General features: G+C 52.2%; 2 protein-coding genes across 20 annotated transcripts in view; both read right to left on the bottom strand.

The window, feature by feature from the left end:
- Positions 1-1059: 1059 nt before the first annotated feature.
- KCNIP2 (potassium voltage-gated channel interacting protein 2) lies at positions 1060-18466 on the bottom strand. 10 transcript variants are annotated; one of them, XM_014837658.3, is made up of 10 exons: positions 18075-18433; positions 5854-5949; positions 4953-5051; positions 4145-4269; positions 3700-3769; positions 3456-3526; positions 3209-3316; positions 2922-3026; positions 2723-2785; positions 1060-2441 (listed from the first exon to the last, which is right to left on the bottom strand). In XM_014837658.3, the coding sequence occupies exons 1-10, from the start codon at positions 18145-18147 to the stop codon at positions 2394-2396; spliced, it is 858 nt and encodes a 285-aa protein (XP_014693144.1). In that variant the 5' UTR covers positions 18148-18433; the 3' UTR covers positions 1060-2393. The 10 variants fall into 10 exon arrangements, with proteins under 10 accessions (XP_014693144.1, XP_014693145.1, XP_070340857.1 ...); XM_070484756.1 differs by having other exon boundaries at positions 1062-2441; positions 4953-5006; positions 5864-5949; positions 18075-18466; XM_014837654.3 differs by having other exon boundaries at positions 1062-2441; positions 4953-5006; positions 18075-18447.
- Positions 18467-21000: 2534 nt separating this feature from the next.
- ARMH3 (armadillo like helical domain containing 3) overlaps positions 21001-25209 on the bottom strand; it is a 169481-nt gene continuing 165272 nt past the window's right edge. For 9 of the 10 annotated variants that reach the window (XR_011494234.1, XR_011494220.1, XR_011494230.1 and 6 more), the window contains 2 exons: positions 24385-24501; positions 21001-21868 (listed from right to left, as the gene is read on the bottom strand). Coding sequence is in view for 4 of the 10 variants with exons in the window: in XM_014837663.3 (XP_014693149.1) it covers positions 21776-21868; positions 24385-24501 (210 nt within the window). In the remaining 6 variants the exon portion in view is untranslated. Of the gene's footprint in view, positions 21869-24384; positions 24502-25209 lie in introns of those variants that run through there. The other variant, XM_070484692.1, reaches the window with a different exon arrangement.

The raw sequence follows: 25209 nt of genomic DNA, 5'->3' as shown, positions 1-25209 counted from the left end.
CCACCCTGGACAGAGACCTGGGGAACTGGGTCTAGTCTTGATCCTCCTATAAACTTGCTGAGTGACCTTGAGCAGGCCCTCTCCCCTCTTTGGGCCTGTTTGCTGTTCTGTACAACGGAAGGCTGAGAGGTAGACTAGATCACAGGTTCTTAACTTAGGGTAAATGGATGGGCTTCAGGGATACAAAAATATATGGAAAAGTATGCATTTTTTTCTTCTGGACAGTGGGCCCACAACTTCCATCAGATCCTTCAGAGGGCTTTTGACCCAAAGAAACTCAAGGACCTAAGGAGCAGATAGTTGTGTGATGATGTGAGCAGGGAACACAGATGACAAAATGATGGACTTTGGAAGTAAGTTTTTGTTTCTTGGACACCATACCCCTTCCTTAACCTTCTCAATGTGTACAGTGATGGAAGAGAAGGCATGATCCTCCTTCTGTGGATGGTGAAGCTTAGTCACCACATAATCCACATAATGGTGCCCTCGAGAAAGGAAACTACCTTTGGCAGCCCCTCTCCAGGAGCATAACAAAGAAAGGTTCCCACTGCACACAGGAAGTCGCTATTACCTTTTGTGTCACCTGCTCCACGGTAACCTGCCCTGGGCCTACTCCCTCTGATCCCCTATCATTCTTGGCTGGAGTATAGACACAAATGTATGTCCATACTAGAGGCAAGATTGGGATATTCACACAAAGGAAACTAAAGGGAATTCCCTCCTCAAAAAGAAAGTACTTTGAGATTAACTAAGATGTCTGTAAATTAGAAAATCTTGATTCAACTTGTAAGAATGTCCAGCCAAAAGACAGCTGGCTTGGCATAGTCTTTCGGACATCAATATCCTGTCTCTTCATTGTCTCCTCTAAGGATATGAAAGGGAGATGCACATGGGGGCCTCTCTGAGGTCAGGTAGGTTTCCAACCCTTCCAGAACCTCTATCTCGGTCCCCTGCCAAGGGTTGACCATGCTATGGAAAAGAGAGCCACTTTCTTTGGTATCTAAAAGGCTGTAGGAGCACGAGTTACGGGGTGAGAGGGACAAAAAGGCAGAGACAACAGCCTGTGCATAGCCATTGTGTTTTATTGGATCTGGTGTATTTCTTATTTTACAAAATATACAGAGGAGCCAAAAATGCAAAGCAGTCAACAGTGTTCTGATGAGAAAAGGGGTTCTCTGGGGGCCCTTCCCCTCAGATCCTGGCTGACTGGGAGGGTCAGCTAAATGGGACAAGCAAGTGTATTAAGGGGTGGCAGCATGGTAGGGGTGCTGACAATGAGGTTGGACCTGGGTCCTATGGTCCCTGCCTTCTAGGTGTGCTCAGGGGCATCTCTGGGTTGATTCAATAGAGCAAAAGGAGACTCTAAGTGGGAACTGAGGAGGTTATGTGGGGGCTTGGAATAGAGCCTGGGTAAATCAAAGATTCTAATGAATGCCCCCACACTGGGTTCAGATGCTATGCCTGCCTCCCTCCTTCTAGGGTATCCACTGGATAGTCCCTGACTTACTCTATGCCTCCAGAGGAAATGGCAAATGAAAACTTAAATTGTAGCCATCAGAGAGGGTAGGCTGAGACTTTGGCAGGTATCAGCCAGGACATCTCCCACCCATATTTCCCCTGCTGCCACCACCACCATACAAACAGGAAGGAAGGAGAGGAAGGATTTCCAGGGATGAGTGAGACATTAGGATCCCAGGCTCTCCTGGGATACTGAAAATGGTATGGAAAATTTCTGTGGTGTTTCCAAGAAGACAAGGTTTTCTGAAGAACCTGGAAACTCATATCCTCATGGCTTGGGACAGCAGACCTATGGAGCTCAGAGTTCCACAGCCTGGCATGCCTGAGCTCTCACTGACAATCTCCAGGACTTTCTGCTCTCTACCCCAGCCACCTCCTAGGACCACTGGCTCAGGCCCAGGATTTCTCCCTCTACATTCTTGTCCCCCTCCTACAGGGCTCTCAAAGGCCCTGGTCTGAAAGGCCAGTCAGTGCCAAGGACAGAGCAGCCTCTCTGAGAAGGGAGTCTTAGGGGAAATGTTTATGAGATCAGGGATGGGGAAGCACCATAGCAGGAGACATTTTGTCTAGTGTTGTGGTTTCTAGAGTTGGGGTGGAAGGTGGAGAACCACTCAACTTCTATAGCAGGGGCACCCTCAACACTGAGTGTCAGGCAGGAAGGGAGTAAGAGCTGTTGGGAGCTGGGAACACCCCACAGATATGCTCTCCCCATTCCCTGACCCCTTCAGCTCCACAGATCTGGACCACTGAATCCCCAGGCTCTTGGATTCCTACAGCCCCCAGGGCAGGGCTAGGATGAGGACAGACCTGGGAAGAAAAGGGTGCAGTCCATCTGCACTAGGACTATAGGATCACTGATCCCCTCTCCTGGGGAGCTAGATGACATTGTCAAAGAGCTTCATGGACCTCATGATGTTCTCGTCCTGTAGCCATGGTGTGAGAGAGGCAGATTGGAGAGAAAGAGAAAGAAAAAGAGCTTGTCAGAGACAGGGAGAGGGACACTGAGTCAGAAATGGGACATTCAGAGACAGAGAGAGACAGTGAGGAAGGAGACACCCAGAGCCTCCCCGAGTTGTGAAGGAACAGAATTCTGGAGTGGAGGTGAGTTAGGGAGATAGTACTTTGCCCAGAGGAGCATTCCCCTACATCACTGAATCAGGCCCTGAGTCCAGACCAGGGAAATATGAAGGGCGAGGACCTGTACCTTTTGACAAGACTCAATGAATTCCTCAATGGTCACCACGCCATCCTTGTTCCTGTCCATCTTCTGCAAAATGTAGTCAGATAGGGAGAACAGGAGGGATGGCAGGAGAGAGGCAGGCAGAACTAGGGTAAGTTCCCTTCTGAGACTTCACCTCCTTCCCTTCACTCCAGCACCCTCCAGCCTACCCAGTCCCAGGCACCTGGAAGAAGCTCTCCACATGTTCCCTTGGAGCCTCCTCTCGGAGTGCAGGATACGTATACTTGCCCATCATGTCATAGATGGATTTCATGATATCAAGCATTTCCTGTTAGGCCAAGAGAGAAGAGAATCCCTCCTCAGAGCCTCTAGCCTCCAAACCAGGAGGCCTAGGGCCTAGGGCAGGCTCACCCCTTGCTGGTGATGCATATGTGGGTCACGTTTCCCTACTATGGGCCCTTTGCACCTCCCCACACATACAGCCCCTCCAGCTCTTCAGTTGCCCAGCACCTCCTTGGTGATGCAGCCATCCTTATTGAGGTCATACAGGTTGAAGGCCCAGTTCAGCCTGTCGTCTATGGTTCCCCGAAGAATCACTGACAAACCAGCCACAAAGTCCTGGGAAGGAGGCAGGGGTGGGGTGGGTAACCATGTCTTCAGATACCCTTCACCCAACCTCCTCTGTGGGTTTGGCCTGTAGATCCTGACCCTGAAGCCCCAGGAAACAGGCCTCTCTGGCCCGTCTCCTCCAGCTCACCTCAAAACTGACCGAGCCATCATGGTTGGTGTCAAAGGCATTGAAGAGAAAAGTGGCATATGTGCTGGAGTCTGTGGAATAAGTGTGGCTAAGTAAGCTTGGCTTCCAGACCCGGGAGGGCTTCCTACCTCTATGGGGGTCCCCAAACCCTTCTTATCACTTGGCATTTCCAGTCCCTCCAGAACCCTCTTCCCACTCAGCCTAGAGATGGACAGCTGCTTCCTCTCCGGCCTTGTCCTCTCACCTCCTTGAGGAAAGAATTGGGAGTAAATCTGCTTGAAGTTCTCCTCATTGACGATTCCGCTGGGACACTCCTGGGGAAGGTGGGGGCAGACTGAGGGCAGAGACAAAATCTCCTTCCATTCATCACCCCCCTCCCCCCATGCCCAGAGATTCCCAGAGGGAAAATTTTCATGTCTTCAGCGGGCTCACCATGGAGGTCTTCTAATGGGAAGCAAGACTTCTCCCCAGTGCACAAACAAAAAACACAGAACTAACCGGCCAGTCTACAGGCTCCGTCCCCTTTCAAACCGACCAGAACCTCCCGTTAGAGGGCAAGGGGTTCTCCCTCCCCATCCTCTTTCCTCTCAGTCCCCAAAGCACCCAGGCCATCCTATCAGAGAAGTCCTGGGTAGGCCCCGCCCCTCCTGCCCCACCCCTAGCCCTGTTTGGTCTCGCTTTGCACTCACGTTCTTGAAGCCCCGGTACAGGACCTGCAACTCCTTGCGCGTGAACTTGGTTTGCTCTTGCAGCTGCTCCAGGCCCTCAGGCCGGTGACACACGGTGGACAGTTCAAACTCATCCTCCACACTGTCTATGGGGGTCGGTGGGGGGGGGGGGGGGGGACAGCCGCGCCTCAGGCCCGGCCCCCACGACCCCTGTTCAAAATCACCGACCCATCCATCCCCCCATCTCCAACGCTGGAGACCAGCCTGACAGTTCCCTGGACCCCAAGCCGAGGACGTCAAGGCTAGGAGAGAAAACGCTGGTCAGCTTTGAGGTTTATCAGCGGGCCCCGTCCAAGGCCAGGCCTGGCCCCAGAGCCAGGGGTCCAACTCGGCGCTGGCCCCTGGGCCTTGATCCCTGGTTGGAGGGGAAGGCTTCCAGCCCCATATTCGTCCCAGAAAGGGAGGAGTAGGAAAAATGGGTTTGAGAGGAGGCGTCTGAGGGTCGGAGCTCCCGGCATTCCCAGACCAGGCCTTCCCAGACCAACTCAGATCCACCCAGCGTTGGCCTTGCCCCGCCCAGATCCTTCCCTCCAGCCAAGTCCCGCCCGTCCCGCCTATCCCAGCCATGCCAGCCATGCCCCACCCAGCTCCAGGCAAGCCCCATCCAGATCCCACCCCTGCCCCCACCCCTCGTAAGCCTTAGTGAAGGTCCCATCCCTGACCCCATCTCAATCCCGCCCCAGGCCCCAACATCCATTCCCCAGGCAAGTGCCCCCACCCCGAAATCCCGAAGCTCTCCGCCCCCGCCCCCACCAGGAGAATAAGTCACCTGGGTCCAGCGGGCGGGGTCTGTGGGGGCGGAGGGAGGCTGGGGCGGCTAATGCTGAAGGGAGGGAACTGTCACCGAGAAAGCGGAAGACCCGGCCAACTGCAGACACACACCTCGCCCCTCACACTCACAGCAAATCTCACAGACCTGCGTGTTACAATGCACACACCCCAGCCCCGTGCGCAAAGGCACACGTAACGAACGAGCACAAACACATGAAAGGGACCCCACACACGCATGCTTGCGGGACTCACACCTGTCCTTTTCCGGAATCTACCCCCATGTGGGACCCAGCGAAATCAACCATGATGATACTCTCAAAAATAACTACAAAACGGGCCCTTATAGCTTGCAAAATGCAATATGATCCTATGAGGTGGCCAAGGCCCACCCAACTGAAGCCTAGAGACAAAACGAAGTCTGGGGACCCGGCTGTGACTAAAAAACCCAAGTATACCGGCACCTAGATGGCGGTCTCCATCCTCTCCACGCCAGTCATGGCACAGTTGACATACATCTCGAGGCCCAAAACATGCCCAGGGGCAGGGCGCGTGGCCAGAGGCACAGACACTAACCCATCTCAGCCACTTACAGACCTTCCCAGTCGCCTGGCCCCGCCCCCGTCACGTTTGCCACACCAGCAAGGCTCGGGCCACGGCCCTGCCACGCTGGCCACGCCCAAACACCTGGATCCCGCCCATTTCGCCAACGAATGGCGCCCATAGACACTCGAGCTCCGCCCCCAAAACTGACCCATGCATTCCACTTCCTCACACTAGGGTCAGCGAGCGCCCACCCCACCCCTGCCATATTGGTCACACACACACACACACACACACACACGCTGATCACATCCCCACACATATGGCCCCGCCCCCAGAAGCACAGGAGAGGCACTTGCTTTCACTGACTGAGGGCAGAGCTTGGGGCCCGCAGCATGGCAGCAGCTTGAGGAACCGCTGCTTCAGCGCTTTTTTAGTGGGCCCTGGTGGGTGGCCTGGGGAGAAAGAAGACCCCAGGAGGGCACATTAACCCCCACAGTTCCTCTATTCCCTGTCCCCTCCTCCCCCTACTATCACAATTCGACCCCGACTGGGGGTGGGTGTTGGGGGAGGACTGGTGAGAGTAGCTGTGGCAGGGTTAGAGGAGCCCCAGTGGGTTTCACAGGTTTGGAAAGTCCACCGAGGTGGTTCAAGCACCTTGTATAATGGGACACAGCCTGAGGACAGTCAGGCGGCCGGGGGGGTGAGGGGCATTGGCCTTAGTGTCTGCTGACCAGTGCCCTTGGCTCCAGCGCTATGGCTTGACCACTGAGGGTGATATCCAACCCAAGGATTGCCTGGGTAGGAACACCTCTCTCTCACACACACACACATACAGTGACAGGTGTGTATAGTGCACATAGAATGATAAATTACAGAATAATGGATGCCATACAGTGACAGCTTGATACCCAATAACTCACTCACACCCAATGCCCTAATTAAGCAGGCTCCAACACATGCACACAGACACACACACACACACACTTTGACCTAGTACTCCTTAATACAAACATATACAAGTGTGACCTAGGAAAAACATGACACACACATATGAGGACCCATACAGGCCATCTTTCATACAGCATGATCAAACCACACAAGAACACACAATGACCCTAGAACATCATGGCACAGTGTGTTAAGGACACTATGACACTCTGTGACCTTATGACATTATGACACATATCAAGGTCACCATGACACACACCCATATCATATTGTGACCTAGGTGCCAAGGGCTCCCAGATACCTAAGACTGCAGCTCACCCACCGAACCCTCATTCGTCCTGGGTACACTCACCTTTCTCTCCTATAGCCCTTCATTCCAAGGCACCTAGAATCTTCCTGCCAGTGGAACCAGGTTCCTTATCAGCTAACTTACCCATCCTAAAAGTATATCCCTTCCCAGTCCCTTTCAGTATGGCTTAGTCTTTGAAGGTGAAATGATAGCAAACTTTGAGGCAACAACAGACCTCGAAGATGAGTATTTTGGTGTAACGTGAGACTAGCCAGAGCCCACTGATGACAGTTTACCTCATGTCCCCTTATTTACACACATGTCCCACAGCTTTAATTGCATCCCAGGGAGACCCTCTGCCTTGGTGTGTCTGTCTGTCTCCCAGATGCACACACCTCCAGACTCCAGGGCCAAAGTCCACTGGATCTGGCACACTGAAGTTGGCCTCAGTCCATTCCTGGAGGGGCTCAACTTCCTTTGGTTGTAGGTTACTCCGGCACCCCAGCTCCCACGCAGGCGCCACCCTCCCAAGCCAGGCTCCACCCTTAGGACAAGGCTGTGCTCCCAGGAGGTAACTGCTTGCAGTGAATGCCTTCTCCCCCTCCAATAGGTCTCTCTCTCCCCTCCCCCACAGGAGCTAGGGAGGGGTGGGAGGGAGGCGGTGGATAGGGTAGGGGATCGATGGTGGCCTGGCCCCCGGCCTAGGGCTCCATTAGCCTGGACTTTGGTTTCCCGAAGCCGGATTGAGCTTGGGGCCTCCAGTGGTGTAGTAGCCGGACTAGAGGACGGCTCCCTCACCTCTCTCATCCTCCCCCTCCTTATATATCCCCCCTTATCTGGTCCCCTGCCTGCTCCCAGGACTCAGTCTCTGCTAGGCTCCTTGGAAGGTGGGAAGTGAAAGTGGCTGCCTTTAGCCTATAGGACGCCTGGGTTTTCTGGATGACCCCTCTCCCCACCAGTCTAAAGGGGATGGCAAGTTAGAGCCCAACTGACTTCATCTTTTCAAGACTGGATGAACCCCAGTTAATCTAGGACCAACCCTGCTCCTCACCCCACCTCAATAAGTACAGCAAAGGATGGAGGGTGAGCTGGGAGTTTTCTGCTCTTACTAAACCCTAGAGTAGGCAATTCATGGACTTCCTCTTGTCCCCAACTTCATTCACATCTTTTCAGTTCTCCCAGGTGTCTACCCAGCATTTTCCTGTTTCTGGTGAAACTGGGTATAGTCACCATGCTATGAAGCTGCACAGTTCTTTGTGTGGAGAGGAGAGAGGTCGAAACTCTCTGGGGAGGCAGAACGGGCTTCTCTCTCTACCTCCAATATCACTCTCCCCACTTGACTTTGGGGTGGGGTGGAGAATTGATTTCCCCATTCCCAATATCTAGGCCTTGGAGACCATTCTGCCTTTGGATCCTGAGAGGAACTAGGAGAGGCAAGGGGGCTTGGGAAGCAGGATCCGTGATCTGATCCACCCTCACCCTCATGCCAGAGCTGATCTATAAATGTCTCATTCACAGTGTTCCCACTAGTGTCCCTCCAGAACCCACTCCCATTCCAAGCCTTGGGTATGGAGCTGGTATATCCTCAGGGAGCTCTGGGAATAGCCACAAATGCAATCCAATAACCAAAGAGGCTTAGCCACACACCCTGTACCCCTCAGGCACAGTCATATCCACCATCTCAGAAAGCCATACACCCTGTCACATACACAGTCTCACATAGTCACACAAATTGTCCTTTTTACACACATGAACACACAGTCACACCCCCCATATCTCTCACACACTGAGTCCACACACACACTCTGTAACCTACACCTGCAAGGATAGAGGCGTGGAGAGTCATACGTATCTTCAGAGGTGCTGTTTGGCCCCAAAAGTGAATCCCCAGAAGGCTGGTGTTATCTCAGGATCCCTGGAACCTCCTTTCTCTACTCCAGATACCTCTGCCTGTCTCTAGAGCTCTCCTCATGTGTCCCAGATTCCCTCATCTCCATACCCCAGTCTTCATATGCTGTACCCCTCATTACCTCCCCAAACACCCTGTCCCTCTCTCTTCACCTCCCTCAGACACCCAGTCTCCCAGACTCCCTCCTTACCTCCCCCAGATCCACTCCTTGAGTCCCCCTCTTTACCTCTCCCAGATGTCCTATTCCCCAGGCAGCCCTCCTCATCTCCCCCAGATGCCCTATCCAATCACTAACCTACTCACTCCCGCCCCCAGTCATGAAATCAGAGTAACCCCCTCCCCAAGGCTACAGCCAGCTGTCCCTCCGCCAGCAGCCCAGACATGCCTAGACAGCTGAGTTACCTTCCAAGGAGACAGGCTCAAAGAGGCCAAACTGCTCCAGGACCTTGACAAACAGAGCGAGGACCACGAGCACAGCAACCATCTCCAGCCCTTCCAGGTTCATGGTGGGCCTGGGGCATGGCTCCACCTGCTGAGGCTCAGACACGCTGGCCCGCCCTCCTTACAACATCTCCCCCTCAGGCTCCCCAGCCTGAGTAGGACTGCCTGCAGCGTCCCTCCCCATCTCCCTCCCTGGATCTCCTCCCTCTCCCCCGCCTCACCCCGCCTATGCCCCACACGCCTCCCAACCACAGCTTCCCAGCCACAGCCTCTTCCTCTTAAGAGGGCCACCTCAGCCTATGGACTGGCATCTCCTCAGGAGACTCTGGCATGAAGGATATGGCAAGGCCAGGCCAGAGGAGGGAAGCAGTGACCTGCTTGTCCCTGAGGACAGTTCCCCCAGATACTCTGTGGCTGCTCTGTGCCAAAGGGAGGGGGCAGAGGGAGGAGCTATGCTTAGGGAAAAGCAGGGAAGGGCAGCATGTATGTGTGTGAGAAACAATGAGCTGCACATGTACACGTAATAGATATTTGGGCCAGAATATGTTATGGGTGTCTGGGTATTTTCTTGTCTGTATATTCCTGTGTTGGTCTGAATGAAGAGTATGTGTATCTCCTCTTAAGTGTGTGTGTGTGTGTTTACATGATTGTGCACCTGTCTATTAAGTGTGTGCCTTGTATATATGCAAATGTGACCTGGGTTTCTACGGTATGTGTGTGAGTATATTAGAGTATTTCTGAGTGTGTATGGGATGTGAGGTGTCTGTGTTTTAGTAAGGTTGTGGGATGTGGGTCTGAAGATTGGTAGTATGAATGTGTCCTATAATTAGGAGTATGGGTCTACAGTGCTTGTGTAATTGTATCTGCACGGAACTGTATGAGAATATAAGGGGAGAGAAGGCAATGACCTCTCTCAGTCAGGAGGACACCACCAATATTGATTGCGGTTGCCATGGAGACTGTGAGGCAGGAAGCACTCTCTTCCCACAGGCCACAGACAGGGAAACTGAGGCCCAAGGGAGGAGGATTAGGTCCAATAGCCTGGGCAGGAAAAAGGCTGCTTAGCCTTATCACGACCCTCTGGGGAGGGGACTTACTGAGGCTGCCTTAGGGACCAAGAGACTCAAGATCCTTGGGAGAGAAGGGACTATACTCTTCCATTCCTCCTGGCTGGGGCCTTACCCAGGAGCTATCAAAGCCCTGCCTGCTCCTTGGGAACCATTATTGAGCTGGTAGAGAAGCCCAGGGTAGGAGGGAAATCTGAACTCTCCAAGGGAGCCACCCCCACCCCATGCTGATGGTGTCCCCTGCCCCTAGAGCATTCCTGGAGCCCCTCCTCCATCTTACCTGCTCCTGCTCCTAGTGCGTGAGTGTGTAGTGGGGTGAGGAGAGGCCTGCAGAGCCAATGAGCCAGAAGAGTCTGAGTTACTGCCACAGCTGACTAACATTGACTGAGCGCTCACTATGTGCTATGTGCTTACATTGACTTTTCACAATAAACCTATGAAGGAGGTACTATTATCTCCACATTATAGGTGGTATAAGAGGCAAAAGGAGAGTAAGCAAATCTTCCAGATCAGTTAAGTGTCAGAGCTTCAATTTTAACCCAGTCTGACTCTGAGCCTTTGCTCTAAACCACCACGCTACATTGGCTCCCTTCTTAGACAGCTTGCCCACCCAGGAGGCCCAGTTTAGGGGGACTGACCCAGAAGGACCCCTCTTCTTTTGTCCAGCTCTGGGATAAATGTGTCTCTGTGGGCTGACGGTCGGGGTGGTGGCTGGTCCCTACTGCTTCAATTTGAGGTTCACGCATCTGCAGTTCTACATGGCCACCACATGGGGTCAGGCATCCATCTCAGACCATACCTTACCCCTTTCCTCTCCTCCCACCCTCCAGCATCCCAGGAAGGAGTGGAAAGGAGGACTCAGAATGAGGGTGTGCCTCAGGCAGGCATGGTCCTCTGCTTGCCCCTCCACCCTCCCCCAGGAAGAAGTCAACTCAGGGACTGCTTTTGGTTTCTCACACTTTAGAAAAGTTACAGATTTACAGATGAAACCAGCAAATATCTATCACTGTCCAAATTCCACACCCGGCATTTAATACCCTTCCTTCTATCCTCATCAGCAGATCCCCTTTTTTCAGCTAGCTTGGCCTCCTCTCTGTCCCTAAACACACCAAACTCGGTGCTATCTCTGTGTCTTTGCTCCTGCTATTCCCTCTACCTGGAATGCCTTCCCTTCTGCTCTCCTTCTATCCTACACTTCTTACCTATCCTTTAGAGGCAACTTAAATTCTCTTCCCTTCAAAGCCTCCAGCCCTCAGCGGGCTCCCAGCTTCCTGAATTTCTCCTGAACTCATTCTTGGGCCCTCAAAACTCAGCATCTATTTCTGTAATGTTATTAGTGGGAACAGTAAAAGGAGGCAGCATAGCATAGTAGGTAACAGCATGGGCCAGGGTGCCAGACTTCCTGGGTTCAAATCCCAGCTTTGCTACTTGCAATTAACTGGGCAAGTTCTTAATCTCTCTGTGCCTCAGTTTCCCACTGCATATGGTTGTTGGGAGGAGTAAATGAATTAATACACGGAAAGCTATTAGAAAGACTCCTGGCACAGAGTAACAGCTGAAGTGTTTGCTACCATTATTAATCACAGGACACTCCCCCCTTTACATTTCTATAAGCTCTTAGCAATTCCCAAAGGATTTCCACATTGTTATCTTGATGGCTTCTCATGTCAACCCCATAAGGTAAACAGAGTGAACAGTATTGTGCCCATTTCACTGATGACGTAAACGAGGCCCAGAGAGGTAAAGGGACTTGCTTAAGGTCACCTAGCTAAGAGGAGATAAAGCAGATTTGAACCCAGATCTTTCTGGATCGGTCCTGTTTTCTCAACTAGATTCTAAGCTCCTAGAGAGCAAAGATGTTAAAAAATTGGATGTACACAAATTGAATCCCAGGCTCTGAGCTGATGCCTACGGAACAAAGGTGAACCAAAAGGGTTCTAGCTCCCACTGGACAGGCAGAGACAGCCCTTTGAGAGAACTATAAAGCATCTATTCATTCAAAAAATATTTGTTGTGTGCCTACTACGTGGTAGAAACTGTTCTAGGCAAGCTATGAAATGAGCTATAGCAAAAGCTTTCTAACTGGGAGGCCAGGAAAAATTTGGAGAGGGTATTTTTTGAGGTGGTTCTTAAAAGATGGCTAAAACGTCAACAGCTCACCTTAACAAAGGGATCAACATTTATTGAGTACATTTTGTGTCTTGAATACTTTACATATATTATTTCACTTAGTCCTCATAATAAACCTAAGAGAGAGAGTCTATTATTCCTGTGTTTACAGGTGATGTGGTCAGAGTCAGAAGTAGTATATCCATTTTGCAGATGAAGGAATTGAGGCTCAAAGAAGTGATTTTCCCAAGATAACACAGATGATAAAGGATGGATCAAGACTTGAACCGAAACCAATGATCTGCCAGCTCCCTCAGGCTGTCTCTCCAATCTGTGTGGGAGTATCAAGGAATCCTGGGTGACTATAGCTTAGTTCATGTTGGGGGAGCTATGAGTGATAAGACCAAAAAGGGTCGGATTCCATGAAGCTTTGAATGCCATGCCAGACTATGTGGATCAACAGAGGCAGCACAGCACATCTCCCTGCTCTCTGCTGGTGATTCACAGATGGAAGACTGACAACTTTGCACCCAGTTGCCCTGTCCCTGGACTCTCCTCTTCCCTCTCTCACCTCCACCCTCAACCTTCAGAGACTTAGCTCTTCACCCAAAGGAGTGAAGTCTTAATGGAAGCACTTCAGGCAGAGTGAGGGCTCACAGAAAAGAATCTTGAAGCATTAAGTGGGCCCTCTCCAGTCCCTCAAATCTAACCACAGAAATATTCCTATCATTTAGTCGTTTACCTCCTGGAGTAATACTGCCTTACGGGTGGGGGACCCACCCTATGCAACTGTCCCACTTTCCTGTCTGCACTTGCTCCCCCAGTGAAGACTCCAGCCAGTGAAGATCGCAGAGCTCTTCTCTCAGTCCCCCAGCCCCACTACATCCCCAGCCAGGCCAAAAGACATAGCAGCCCCCAGCTGCATCAGGTGATTAATGACCTCCCTAGGCCTTGGGGCTATTTTGGGGCCTGGAAGTCATGCCTGCTATGATTGAGAGCTGGCCCTGCCTGGCTCCAGCCATCTGTCATTGGAGACAGGCCCAAGCAGGGGGCTTGGGAGATGCACACTCCCTAAGAGACTTCCAAGCATGGCTCTGGCTCAGCCCCATCTCCCCCACTTCTGGGGAGCACATGGCAAGGAGAGCCCTACCTATACTCTAGGGACTCAAGTGGATACCATGGAGAGAACCAGAGAACTACAGATCCCAGAATGCCACCGGGCTAGGTTGTTTTCATCTCCCCAGGCCAAGTGGGGAGGAGATACTGGATTTTGTGGGCCCTGCCAAGGCAGTCTTAAGAAACCCAAGTGGAGGTGTGTGTAAATCTCAGCAGTGCCATGACATGATACCCACAATCCACATGTCATAAATCCCACAAATCTCACACCAAGGTACAACCTTGTGAAAGCTACACAACTAACTCAGGAATCCCCAACCCAACTCTAAAGCATAGAATTCCAGGCACATGCAGTCTCACTCTCAAGGATATGCAACCCCAGGGATGCACAGCCCCAGTGATCACAACCCCAATGATGCACAACCTCCTTAATACAGGTTCCCAGAGATAGAAAAAACGGTGACATACAATCCTTATGCCACACGAGTCTATCCATCCCATCATACACAAACTCACTAGCTGAGTTCATGTTGGTCTATTCCTATCTCAGGATTTTTTCCTTCTGGACACTGACCCCAGTCATCTTAATATCCCATTAAACTAAGCAATTCAGCAAAGGGCTGTGCCTTTTCCCTGCTCTGTGGCAAGCTGCCTCCTTTTATCCTTGTGAGGGGACTTGCCCCTTACATCCATCTGTTTGAGGTCCCCTCCTCTGCCCTCAGTGAAAAGCCCTGGCCCCTCCTCCACCCTTGTGAGGACAGTAATGCCTCCTCTCCTTTCTTCTTTGAAGACCCCCTATCTCCTCCACCTTCTCTGTATGGGACCCTATCTCTAGCTCCACTTCTGTCAGGGGTCTTGCCTTTTAAACTCTTTTCTTTGAGGGATCATGCTCCCTCCATCTCTGCGAGGGGCCCTTTCCCTCCCCACCTCTGTAAGCCACCTATCCCACTTCACTCATTTTTTACGGGGTCCAGCCCCCTTCTCCCTTCCTCATACCTGGCGACAGTGACCCAGTCACCAGCTGATAGAGGGATCGCGCTGCCTGCCCCAACGGGCTCCGGCATCTGCGGGGGCATCGGTTCATGGTTCGGCACAGAGCGCAGTAGCCAAGCTCCGCCCCCAAGGCCCTGGGCGGTCCAGTCTCCGCCCCCATCCTATTGGGCCCTGAGTGGGCGGCGCCGGAGGGGCGGACCGGCAAGACCAGGATCTTAAGACATGAGAGCCTCATTCCGTTCCCTATCTTCTCCGGGCCACATGAGGGGAACTCACCATGTCCCCATCATCTGAAGCACCCGTCCCCAAAGTTCCTCTGATGGTGCGAGGCGGCGACAGCGGTAAGGGGGGGACGGACTCTACTCACAGCCTTCTCTGGAAATGTTTTCTGGATTTCTGACGGGGAATGGGGCACCCACGGATTTTGAAAAGGGAGCTGGAAGGGGAATAAACCTTATCTTTTACTGCCCCTCTTCAGCTCCCCCTTCTCTGCCTGCCGCACCCCTCCTCCTCTCAGTTTGATACGGTGATGCGAAAGGGTAAGAGGACACAGTTGTCATGGTAACTTCCCACACTTTCAGACTTCCTAGACCAATGGGAGAGAGAGCAGGAGGGAGAAGGAAGAATTGGCCAGTGTATTGGGATGGTAAAGAAGAGGCAGCAGGGATGTGTCCCTGCTGGTCTCTGTCTCCTGGCTCTGAATCCACTTCTCTCATAACTGTTTTGTGTCCCTCTGTCCTGGTGCAGCGGGTTCACAGATTTTCCCATCATACGCTGACAGCCAGTCAAATGCATCAGGAGAGGAGGAAGAAGAAACCCCCCCTCAGAGCCGGCCCTGACCCCTTTTTCCTGGATTATACCCAAAGTAAACCTTTCCAGGACCCAATAATGATTTCAAACTGCTGGGAGAGCCTACAGGAGACATAGTCCCACTCCTCCGACTGGGATTCCATATTTTTGGATAAAAATCTTACATAGGTGAGGCGAGAGTCAACTGCAAACTCTACGCAAATCTCACCACTTGATCTGGCGACATTCCCTTTCGGAATCAGCTCCACTAAGCCAGAAGCAGCAGCGTGGCTCCTCTAACACCACACGGGGGCGCCCCTGTCCGGGGAACGATATCTATGGCCAGAGGGACGGGACTCCGCAGATCCCAGGACCAAGCTCAGGCCTTGGCCAGCCAGGTCCCAACTCTCTCATCTCCAGTCCTTTCTTCACTTAAGGCTAGGACAGGACCGCTGCTGATCGCTGCCTTTCCCCACCCTCCCGCACTAACAAGCGGACCTGCTCGGCTCGGAAGACTGAAAGGGTTAGAGGCAGGGCGGGGCTGGGATTTTTTTCCCCCAGAAGTCTCCCCAGTTTTGTTTCGAGCCTGGGGTGGGAGTAGAGAAGGAAAGCGGTCGAGGGCCCCCAGGATGTCCTGAGGTATGACTTTAGGGCCCCCTCTCTGTCAGCCCATCAGGCTGATGACGGGAGCCAAAGACTACCCTCATGTCTGATCCAAGGAATCCCGCCTGCACGGGAAAGGAAATCTGGGAACTTGGACGGCCCGGCTGCACCTTCGCCCTGCGCGATCTTCAGCACCGCGGACAACGACTCCCCTTCAGGCTTCAGCTCAGGCGTCTCAAACCATCCAGCGCCTTGAACGTCGGCGTCCCAACCCCATTTGTCTCCCGCTGTAAGGTAAGACCTCCTTGGAAAGGAGAGCTCCCGGTAGCCCTATTTCTACTTTCCTAGTCGTGTGTGGAGCTATCTACAGCGAGGATGCTGATGATATGGAACGCGATTCTTGACGCTCGTCAAGATTTGACCTATTTCCCGTGGGAGGCAGGCAGTGGTATTCCCCATTTTACAGATGAGAAAAGTGAGCCCCAGAGAGCAAAAGTTATACATAGCTGGTACTCACACTTCATTCCTGCACCTTTCAACACGAGCGTTTCCCCACCTTCATCCAATCTGATTCAAATGGCTATTTGAATAGAAGTGGGGAGGGGATGATTCCACTAAAGGAAGAATCAATTAAAGCAGGAAGTAAACAGTAACTAATGTGGTGTTAATGAGGGCCCCGGGGCCCTTACTACTCTCAAAATCCTGAGTTGGTGAGAACAGAGTTCAAAGCAGAGCCAGACAGCTGGACCTTTGAATTCCAGCCAGTTTTGAGACACATCTAGGGCCTGCCTGAGTGGAAGGGCTCCCCCTTCTGCGGGTCTCGGCATAGGGACTATGACCTCTCTAGGGTCAATGAGTGGGGGAGACACTTTCTCAAGGCATTACAGCCTAGTCCTCTCCCTCTCCCCAATTCTTAACCTCACTTCTCTCAAGACAGAAGAGGATCAAAAGTTCCCTTCACCTCCCCAGCTCATTTCAGACACAGGGGAGACAGTCTCCCTCCTCCCATTCTCTGTTGAGGTTCTTGAGCAGGCTGCACAATGAGAGACAGAAACACACACGTACATGGAAATGTACACAAGGTGACACAGTCACCCACACAAACACATGGATCTGCCTACCAAACCCAGAAATATGCACAGGCACAGATGTACTGGTCTCACATACCTCCCTACTGTGGGAGAGAGACGATGCCTGGGCAGCTAAGTGGTTTGGGGAGGCCCTATGGTACCTCCCAGGCCTAGAGCTTCTATATCTGGGTCTGGAAGGGAGGCAAGAGGGTGTTTTTCTCTGGGTTTGGGTGAAGTTCTGAGAGGGCTGTTGGGGGCTGAAGGAGCTTCAATTGTAAGAATGATCTCTGAGTACTTTTTGGGGGGGCTGACCCAGCACTAACCAAAGCCTCCCCACAGGGGCCAACTGCGGCTCCTGGGAGCCAGTCCGGGCAGCTGGAGACTAGAGTTCCTCCTTAGGTCCACCTGGGCTATTTGCAGAAAACATGGGGAAGCAGCAGTGTGCACTAATGACCCTCTTCTGCACCAGGAAGCCAGAGAGGCAGCAAGGGTAAAACGTGTCATAAACACTCACAGAGCCCCACTGCAGACATCACCACACAAAAGTACACAATCAGCATCAAATGCCAGTATAACCCACATAGTCTCACAATCACAAAACGACACAACCCACTTTAACAAATGCCTGTCCCAGGAGGTTCACAGTCATAAAGTGTTACAAAGAGACATATCACCATAAAGAGAAGCCCTGACACATTCTGGTAGTCATATGCCACTTCATACAGAATCACACACTTAAAGCACAGAGTTGCATATAGAACAGAGACACATGGTTAAAACAACTTCATTAGTACAATCAGGGTCCTACATAACCTCACTCAAACATCTGACAAGATCATACAATTGCATAGCCACACACGCAATCACATTCACCCTGGCTGTCACCAAGCCTAGGGCACTTGGCAATCAGCTGTGGGAGGTGCACACACATACACACACAAGGAATGACAGGCGCTCACGCACGTAACACCTCCCACTTCAGACACTCTCCCAGCCTTGTGTCACACACGCCCACACCTGCTGCCTCTCCCACCTGCCGGCCTGCTCTCCCCCCACCCCCGAGGGACCTAAAGCTTTGAACCCTAGTCTCTTCCGCCCAGAACAGCGGGGAGGGTGCCTGGAAATGGGGTAGAGTGCGGGTAAGGGCCGGGCCGGAGTTAGAGAGGGTTAAGGGTCTGGGAGGGGCGAGGGTGGGGGGGGGGAATCTGCCCTCCCTCCTGCGACTCCTGAGCCACCGACTCACCCGTAAGCTGGTCATAGGATCCGTCCAGGTCCCGAGAATCGGACAAACTCTCCTTACGGCCCTGGCCCCGCATGGCCCCGGGCGCCCCCCTCCCGTCCCGCCTGGGCTGTGGGAGGGGGCGCCGGGTGGCCGGGATAGGGCGCTCACACGGCGCCCCCTGGCGGTGTAGCGCGCTGCTAGGGCTGGGGGCCGGGAGAGTCGGGACTGGGGATGAGTCTGGGGACCAGGCCGGGGTCTAGGGCCCACCAGGGGGTCCTGGGGCAGCAACGGGAGGTTTAGGCTGTAGGTGAGCGCAGAGCCGGAGGCAGAGCGGAGCTGAAAGCGGAGCCGAGCTGCCTTTCTCCTCCCGCCCCCTCCCCGAGGCTGTCACCGCGCCTCCCCCCTTTGGCGCTGCCGGGATTGGCTCCCCCTACCCCCGCCCCCTCCTCTTTGCAGCTCGGGGGAGGCACCCGGTGAAAGGGTGAGCTGGGAAGTGCAGGAAGGGAGACTGGCTCTCCAGAAACACTACTCCCTAAACCTGAAGCCAAGGGTCTTAGGGGTGGAAGAGGGAGCCGAAGGCCCTACGGTGAGGAAACCCCGCCCCCAATTCTCAGGCAGTCCTTCCCCCACCGTCAGCACGGGTCGGGTATGTCTCTGAGTCCCCTGTTCAGAAAGTCTCCAGGTCAGCCCCTATTTTCTCTGTTGTGCTCTTCTCATGTATCTGTCTCTGTGGCCCCCGCCAGGGCCCACCCTGCTTGAAGAGGAATGAGGATGCAGAAGAAAGGTCAACTCAGCCTCTAACATAGGCTCATCTCAGGCCAGAGGGCTATCATTTTCTCTTCTCTCAGAAGGACCCCCCACCCTCACCCACTCCAGGGCCTGTCTCTGGGTCCCATTCACTCTCAGGGTGACTTCTTCCTTGATCTAAGGATCCCTGTTGGCCAACGGGGAAGAAAAGGAAAAGAAAGTGAACAAGGTCTGTTTCTTAAGACTTTCTTGCTCTTTTGTTCCTTGTTTTTTTCTTTCAACTGTCCAGCCCTTCTCTCTTCTGTCACCTGCCCTGCCCTAGATTCCTTGTTTTCCAGAAGATCTGAGCATCCAGGTGAGGATACAGAGTGGGGAAGACATGTCCTTGTTATGAGGCCCTCTTCTCTTAGATTAGCTCCTTTCCTGAAGCCAGGGGCTAGCATAGAGCTGAGCCACCTCTGACTCCCAGGAATGGCTACTGAATGACTGAGTCTACTTGTCTAACCTTCCCCAGGATGATTCCCGGGCTCCTAGCCCAAGAGCCCACCCACTCACCATGAGAATGGACGTGAGCAATGACTGGTGGGTCTGGAGGCATGGTGGCAGGTCACAGGTCATCCTGCCTGCCCAGCAGCTCCTCTGAGATTGAAAGCTCCAGCTAAACTGACCTGCATATTTAATCTCTTCAATTGCATTTAATTTCCCAAGGACTTCATTCAATTAACCCAGCAGGAATTGTGGTGGGAGTTCAAGCATGAAAGGGGTACAAGCAGCTGAAGGACTGTCTTACGAAGCAATGCCCTATTCCTGGCTCTCCCCTGACTCTAGAGGGTCCTCCACAGACCTAGCACAGATGCTGGGACATGGACAGAGAACGGGCAGCTCCTTGTGAGGTTGAATTCTAGGAGAGGATGGGATTCCTGTTTGGAGTTCTTAGAATAGGTATATGTCAATGGGCCAAGAGATGGGCCTTTAAAATGAAGGGCAAGGAGTTCTTTACTTATTGCCGCATGCCCTAGACCTGCCCTTGTTCGTTTCATAGGAAAGGCTGGCAGGAATCCAGAAATGGCCCAGATGGCCTGGCTGGCCTCCTCAACACCAAGTCTGGAGATAAGCAAACTCTCTTCTCCCTCCTTTCACCTAGAAGGAAGGGAGGCTACAACTCTCTGAGAGGAAGTGGTTTCCAATAGGGCCAAGAGAGTCAGGAGCAGAGTCTATAAGGATAGGCACGGGTCCCCTAGCCAGACAGGACCAGTACCTAGGAAATTACCTTAACTCTGTCTTTGAGAAAGTCTTGGGTAACAGTGATTAAGAGGGGAAAAAAAGACACTAAAAAGACTGTCCCATACAAATCAATTTTTAATAACTTCAACTTGCCACCAGCTTCCAGCTCCAGTTCCTGTGAGGTTTATCACTGTGGAAAACACTAAATGCCCCAGGCTGAGCTATCCATCTAGTGATCAGAGATGACCCAGCCCCTGATTTCTTAAGAATCTACATCTATACATGGCAGCATGTTAGTGGATTCTCTGGAACTAGTGCACATCTGCTCAATGTTGGAGCCAGAACTCTGGTTCCCAAGGAGGGCAAGTATCCCAAAGAGATTTGAAGCTAAGTGGATAGCAGCCAGGGAGGTTCCAGATCTGCTCTCACTGCTGGATTCCTGCACTTACTCCCAGATTCTTCCTGTGCTGCTTGCTCCCTGCCATCCTGAGGGCTTTAGAAAGTGCTTTAGAAAGGGAGGATCTCAGAGCAGCAGCTACTTAGGAGGCAGCTGTGGGGTTGGGAAAGCCTACAGTAGTCCCATGGAGGCTGTCCAGAGGAGGAACCACAGGCCAGCTTCCCAAAGGTCAGGAGACTTGCCTGTGTCTCCGTCCAGAATATAGGTAGACAGAACGGCCTCTCCATGACACTCACCTGGCCTCTTTCAGATGGAGGGCACCCTGCCTCCAGCAGGTTCTCTCCCTCCCAGGCACCAGACCACAGCAGGAACAGATTCCACCCCAGAGGAAATTCTCAGGCAGGCTGGATGTAAACAACAGCCGGGGTGAGGGGGTGGAACACGTGGAGGGGAGCTCAGCACAGGCAGGAGAGGCTCCCAGAGGAGGTGGTGGCTGGGGAGGTGGGGAAGCTGCTGGAAAGGGAACCAGCAAAATAGGCACCTGAGGGCTCCAGAAAACCTGTCAATGTTTATTTCACACACACACACACACACACACACACACACACTCTCTCTCTCTCTCTCTCAAAAGCCATTTAAACCAAATTGAAAATGAAAAGCTAAGGTTGTGACTCTATAAGTACTGACGAGTCAATGGGTTGGAAGGCAGGAGAAAGCTAACAGGTACTCCTGGTGCCAAGAAGCAAATCCAGAAAGTGGTGGCTGCACAGCAGAGCATTGGGTGGATTCTAATCTTCAGTCTCCTAGAGAAGTCACCTCTGGATTTAGAAAATAGAAAAAAGGTATCCCATTCCTACCCTACCCTAAGCCTGAGATAAGGGTCCTAACGACAAGGGGACACTTCAAGCCCAGCTCAGTCCCAGGCCCAAAGGAAGCAGAATTGGCTCCAGCTACATCCGAGTCTGTTTTCAGAAGCCTAGGAGAGCCATTGACCCTCAGGGTGTTGGCATCACCCTAAGGCTTGCCCCAACAGTTCCTGAAAATTAGTCAGCAGCCACAACTTATAACCTCAATTGGAAATGTGAGGAGGTGTCCAGGGAGCCCACCCTGGAAGTCCCCTTCTTGAAGGCTTCTCCCTGTGCCCACCCATCCCCATCCCCCCAAATAAGATTAGCCCTGGCTTGCCCTTCCTGGCCCCTGCTGTCCAAGTTCCACTGAAGTGCAGCCATCACCGAGAGAACTTGGTATCTGTTTTTCTCCAACCTGGGGGACAGGCCCCTCTCCCCTCCCTGTCCCTCCAGCCCAGGAGCCTCATGAGTAAGGGCAGTCAGTGGCTGGTCAGGTACGTGTGGCCTCAGGAGATAGTGGAGAACTCCTTGAGCAGGACTTCCTGGCTGAGTGTGTGGAAGGCCAGGTTTCTCCGGACATTGGTGCTAATGGATCGAACCTGGGAAAGGGTGGAGGAAGGAGGGAGGGCACAGGCAGAGAGAAAACAAGAGAGAGTTGGTTACAAACAGTAGAGGGCAGTGCCTGAGGCATAAGGCCAAGATGCAGTGCTAGAAGTTTCTCTCTTAGAAAATGAACCCTTAACAGCTATCATCCCTGTAGGCAAATAAGCAAACAGTTCTGAAATAGTGGGAAAAAGAGAAGAGGGGCTGAGATAGAAAGTGGATGTGAGAAGAGCTATCCATCAAGTGATCAGAGATAACTTAGCCCCTGATTTCTGAAGAATCTGCATCTGAGCACCTGAAGAGGCAGAAGTAAACACAGACAGGGAAAGCGGGCTGAGGTAAGGTCTTTGTCCTTGCCTCGGCCATGCAGAAAGGGGACTGGTCTGGTCAGTGGTCTGGTGGAGGAGGAGAAGCTGAAGCCAGAGGACTCATGCTCTGGAGCTACCTCTCTTTAGATGTGTTTCTAGTCTCCTCACTTTCCCTTTGTATTTATCTACTTTTTTGGGTTGGAAAGAACGTTTAGAGATGTAGCCCTTGTCTGGCGTACATGGCAGGAATATGGTCCCAGGAGGCTAATGACCAGGGTCAGGTCACACAGCTAGTGAGTCCCAGGCAAAACCTAAGTTTAGTAACTCCTAGTCCAGTACTGTTTCCATACGACAAAGATGCCTCCGCAATTTAGAGGAAAGTCTCAGGTATATTCTTTTGTGTCCCCACTGCTCACCTCACATGCTTTCTACCCACAGACAGAGAACCTTGCAGGAAGTCTTGCCTGTGTCAGCAGGGAAAAACACTTATGGAGAAGGGGTCAGAGGGCCAAGCTCTCTACTCTGAATGGGTTCTAAGAGGAATCCAGTAGATTCTAGAAGGAGATTCATTCATGAGAAATAGATGTAAATGTTGTAAGAGAGACAAAGAAGAGGAGGGATGAGAAAAATAACGTGTATCTATCCTGGGTCCCACAGTCCAGGGAGCTTTCCTTCAATTTCTGCTTTGCTATGGGAAACTTAATGAAGTCGCTAGGCAAAAAAGGGCAGTATGGCAAACAGCAGGCAACTCAAGCTCATTAGCTCCAAACCTGACCAGATCCTCTTTGCTCCCCTGTTTCAGAGGTACAGATATAAGGAGAACTGAGCAAGGCAGAGGCTAGTGCCAGAGAGCCTCGAGACAGACGTCCTCTAATTCTCTCCTCCACAACCCTCTTCATCTTCCACTAACTTACTCTCTTTATTAAGTCTTGGCCCCCAGTAATTGCCCCACATCTACTTAAAAGACTTGCCGACCACCAGATAAAAATACTCTACTCTGCTGTCTCCTTACACTAATGGCTTCCCTGTTCCCAACTAACTCACCCTAGAGCATCTTCCTCACCCTGGGGAAGTCCAAAATCCCGGGAATTTCATGTCAGGGTCAGAGTTGGGCTGTATTTAGCGAAAGACAGATGATTTAAATCCAACACCTTCATTACGACTCCACATGGGGAAGTAGAAGCTGGGCTAATGTAAGTTCTGCCCCAGCAGTGAGAGGTCTGAGGACGTGGGCAGTAGGTACAGAGGCCTGTGTGTCCTGATCTCAGCCTGAAGCCAGGATGGTGGCATACAACCAGGCAAGGAGAGTGGCAGGACTACCAGGAGGCTGAGCTTTTCCTGAGCAGCTCTGAGCACAGGGCAGGATGGGAACCATCAACAGGGAGAGTCCAGTTCTGTGGAGATGTGGCCTGGAGGTGGAGTAGGGGGCAGAGCAAATGCTCACTGGCTGCAGGCGGCCAAGGGTGGGGGCTGTAGAAAGCTGAGTGATTGAAAAGTGAGAGCAGGGATAGGAAGTGAAGACTGGAGAACTAGACTGGGAGGGCATTCAGACCAGGAGCCAGTTAGGAATTTAGGAAGAAGTGACTACACAAGGAGGAGAATCAATTACAGTCATGCACCAAATAACAACGTTTCGGTCAATGATGGACTGCATATACAACAACGGTCCCATATGGTGAGTACCAAATAGCCTAGGTGTGTAGTAGGCTGTACCATGTAGGTTTGTATAAGTACACTCTATGTTTGTACAATGATGAAATCGCCGAACGACACATTTCTCAGAATGTATTCCTGTTGTTAAGCGACGCATGACTGTACTCTCATTAGTTGCTCCGAGGACAGGATAAGGAGTAATGAGCCAGAGCTGCCCTTGGGAACACACGTCAAACCCCAGGCCCAGCTGGAGCTGTGAAAGGGCTGTCTCCATGGCTGCAGAAAAGAGGTGGGCAATGCTGCCTCAGGCTTCTCACACTTCCCAGCCTGGCACCAGTACCCTGGGGAATATCTTCTTCTCTCACTGGCTGCTCCTGCACTGCTTTGGGAGAGAAGTTGCACAGCCAATCCCAGCAGACTCCTCAAGTCTCATTTCATCAGCCTTCGGCAAACTGCAGTAGTTCCCTAGATGCCCACCTGCACAGCAGAACCCAGAGGCTAGAGAAGGCCCCTAGGAAACACAGGCAGAGATGGAGATGGGGCAGACTCACCAGCTCTTTGAAGAAGGCAGCTTCCTTGTGCTGCTCCGAATAGCGCTCATACTGGTCCAGGCCATCCTGCAGCTTCAGTGTGAGGGTATCATAGTTGGCTCGCACTACCTCCAGCACCTGGGGGAGGTCAAGGGCCAGGCAGGGCTTAGGCCATGCAAACCTTAGGTCACTTGGCCCCCACATCCCTCCTGCTGCCCTACTGAATTGGATTCAGTCCAGGGAAACACTCCCCAAGAGACTTTGCTCACTACTTATCACCCATAAAAAAGCCTAGCCACAGGGAGCAATTCCTTAGGTTTCTGGGACCACTTTCTAATCTCTTCCATTCCCCACTTTTCCTGACCAGTCCAGCCTGGCCACCAAGGCTGTTTACTCTGGGTATGGTAAAAGAACATAAGAGGTGACATAACAGTGAGTATAAGAGCTCACCAGTATCCTGATACCATAAATGTGTTCTCAGCCATATCCCGCAGCTTTCTCTGGCCAGGTTGTCACAGTTGCTGAGTAAGACTTTGCCAATGTCTCCTTCCTTTTCCCTTTCTTGGAACCACATTTCTTTAAGTCCCAGGATGTTCCTCAGCACCATCTGCCACTTGTTTTCATCTCTCAATGCCAACTCAGTCTTCCTATCCATTGCCTGGATCGAACTTTTGGGCATCCCAGCCTTAGGGTGTAAGGGACACTTTCTAAACTAGGCTAGAACTAACCTCATCTTTTGTTCTGATGACCGGTCTCTCCCCAACCATGCCTCCCTCTGACTTTCTGTGGTGGGGGAGGGGGGATTCATACTTCCACTGACTCTAGGAACCTTGGATCTCTGTGGTT

The sequence above is a fragment of the Equus asinus genome, chromosome 2 (assembly GCF_041296235.1).
Source record: "Equus asinus isolate D_3611 breed Donkey chromosome 2, EquAss-T2T_v2, whole genome shotgun sequence".
Taxonomy (NCBI): Eukaryota; Metazoa; Chordata; class Mammalia; order Perissodactyla; family Equidae; genus Equus; species Equus asinus.
This window is presented reverse-complemented; position numbering and strand designations above follow the sequence as displayed.

Coding starts and splice junctions, on each gene's coding strand:
- KCNIP2 (XM_070484720.1), bottom strand. CDS start 18,147: ATGCGGGGCCAGGGCCGTAAGGAGAGTTTGTCCGATTCTCGGGACCTG. Junction 5,950..18,074: donor ATCCTATGACCAGCTTACGG/GTGAGTCGGTGG, acceptor CTTTCTCCCCAG/GCCACCCACCAGGGCCCACT. Junction 4,426..4,952: donor ACCCCGCCCGCTGGACCCAG/GTGACTTATTCT, acceptor TTTCTCTCCTAG/CCTTGACGTCCTCGGCTTGG.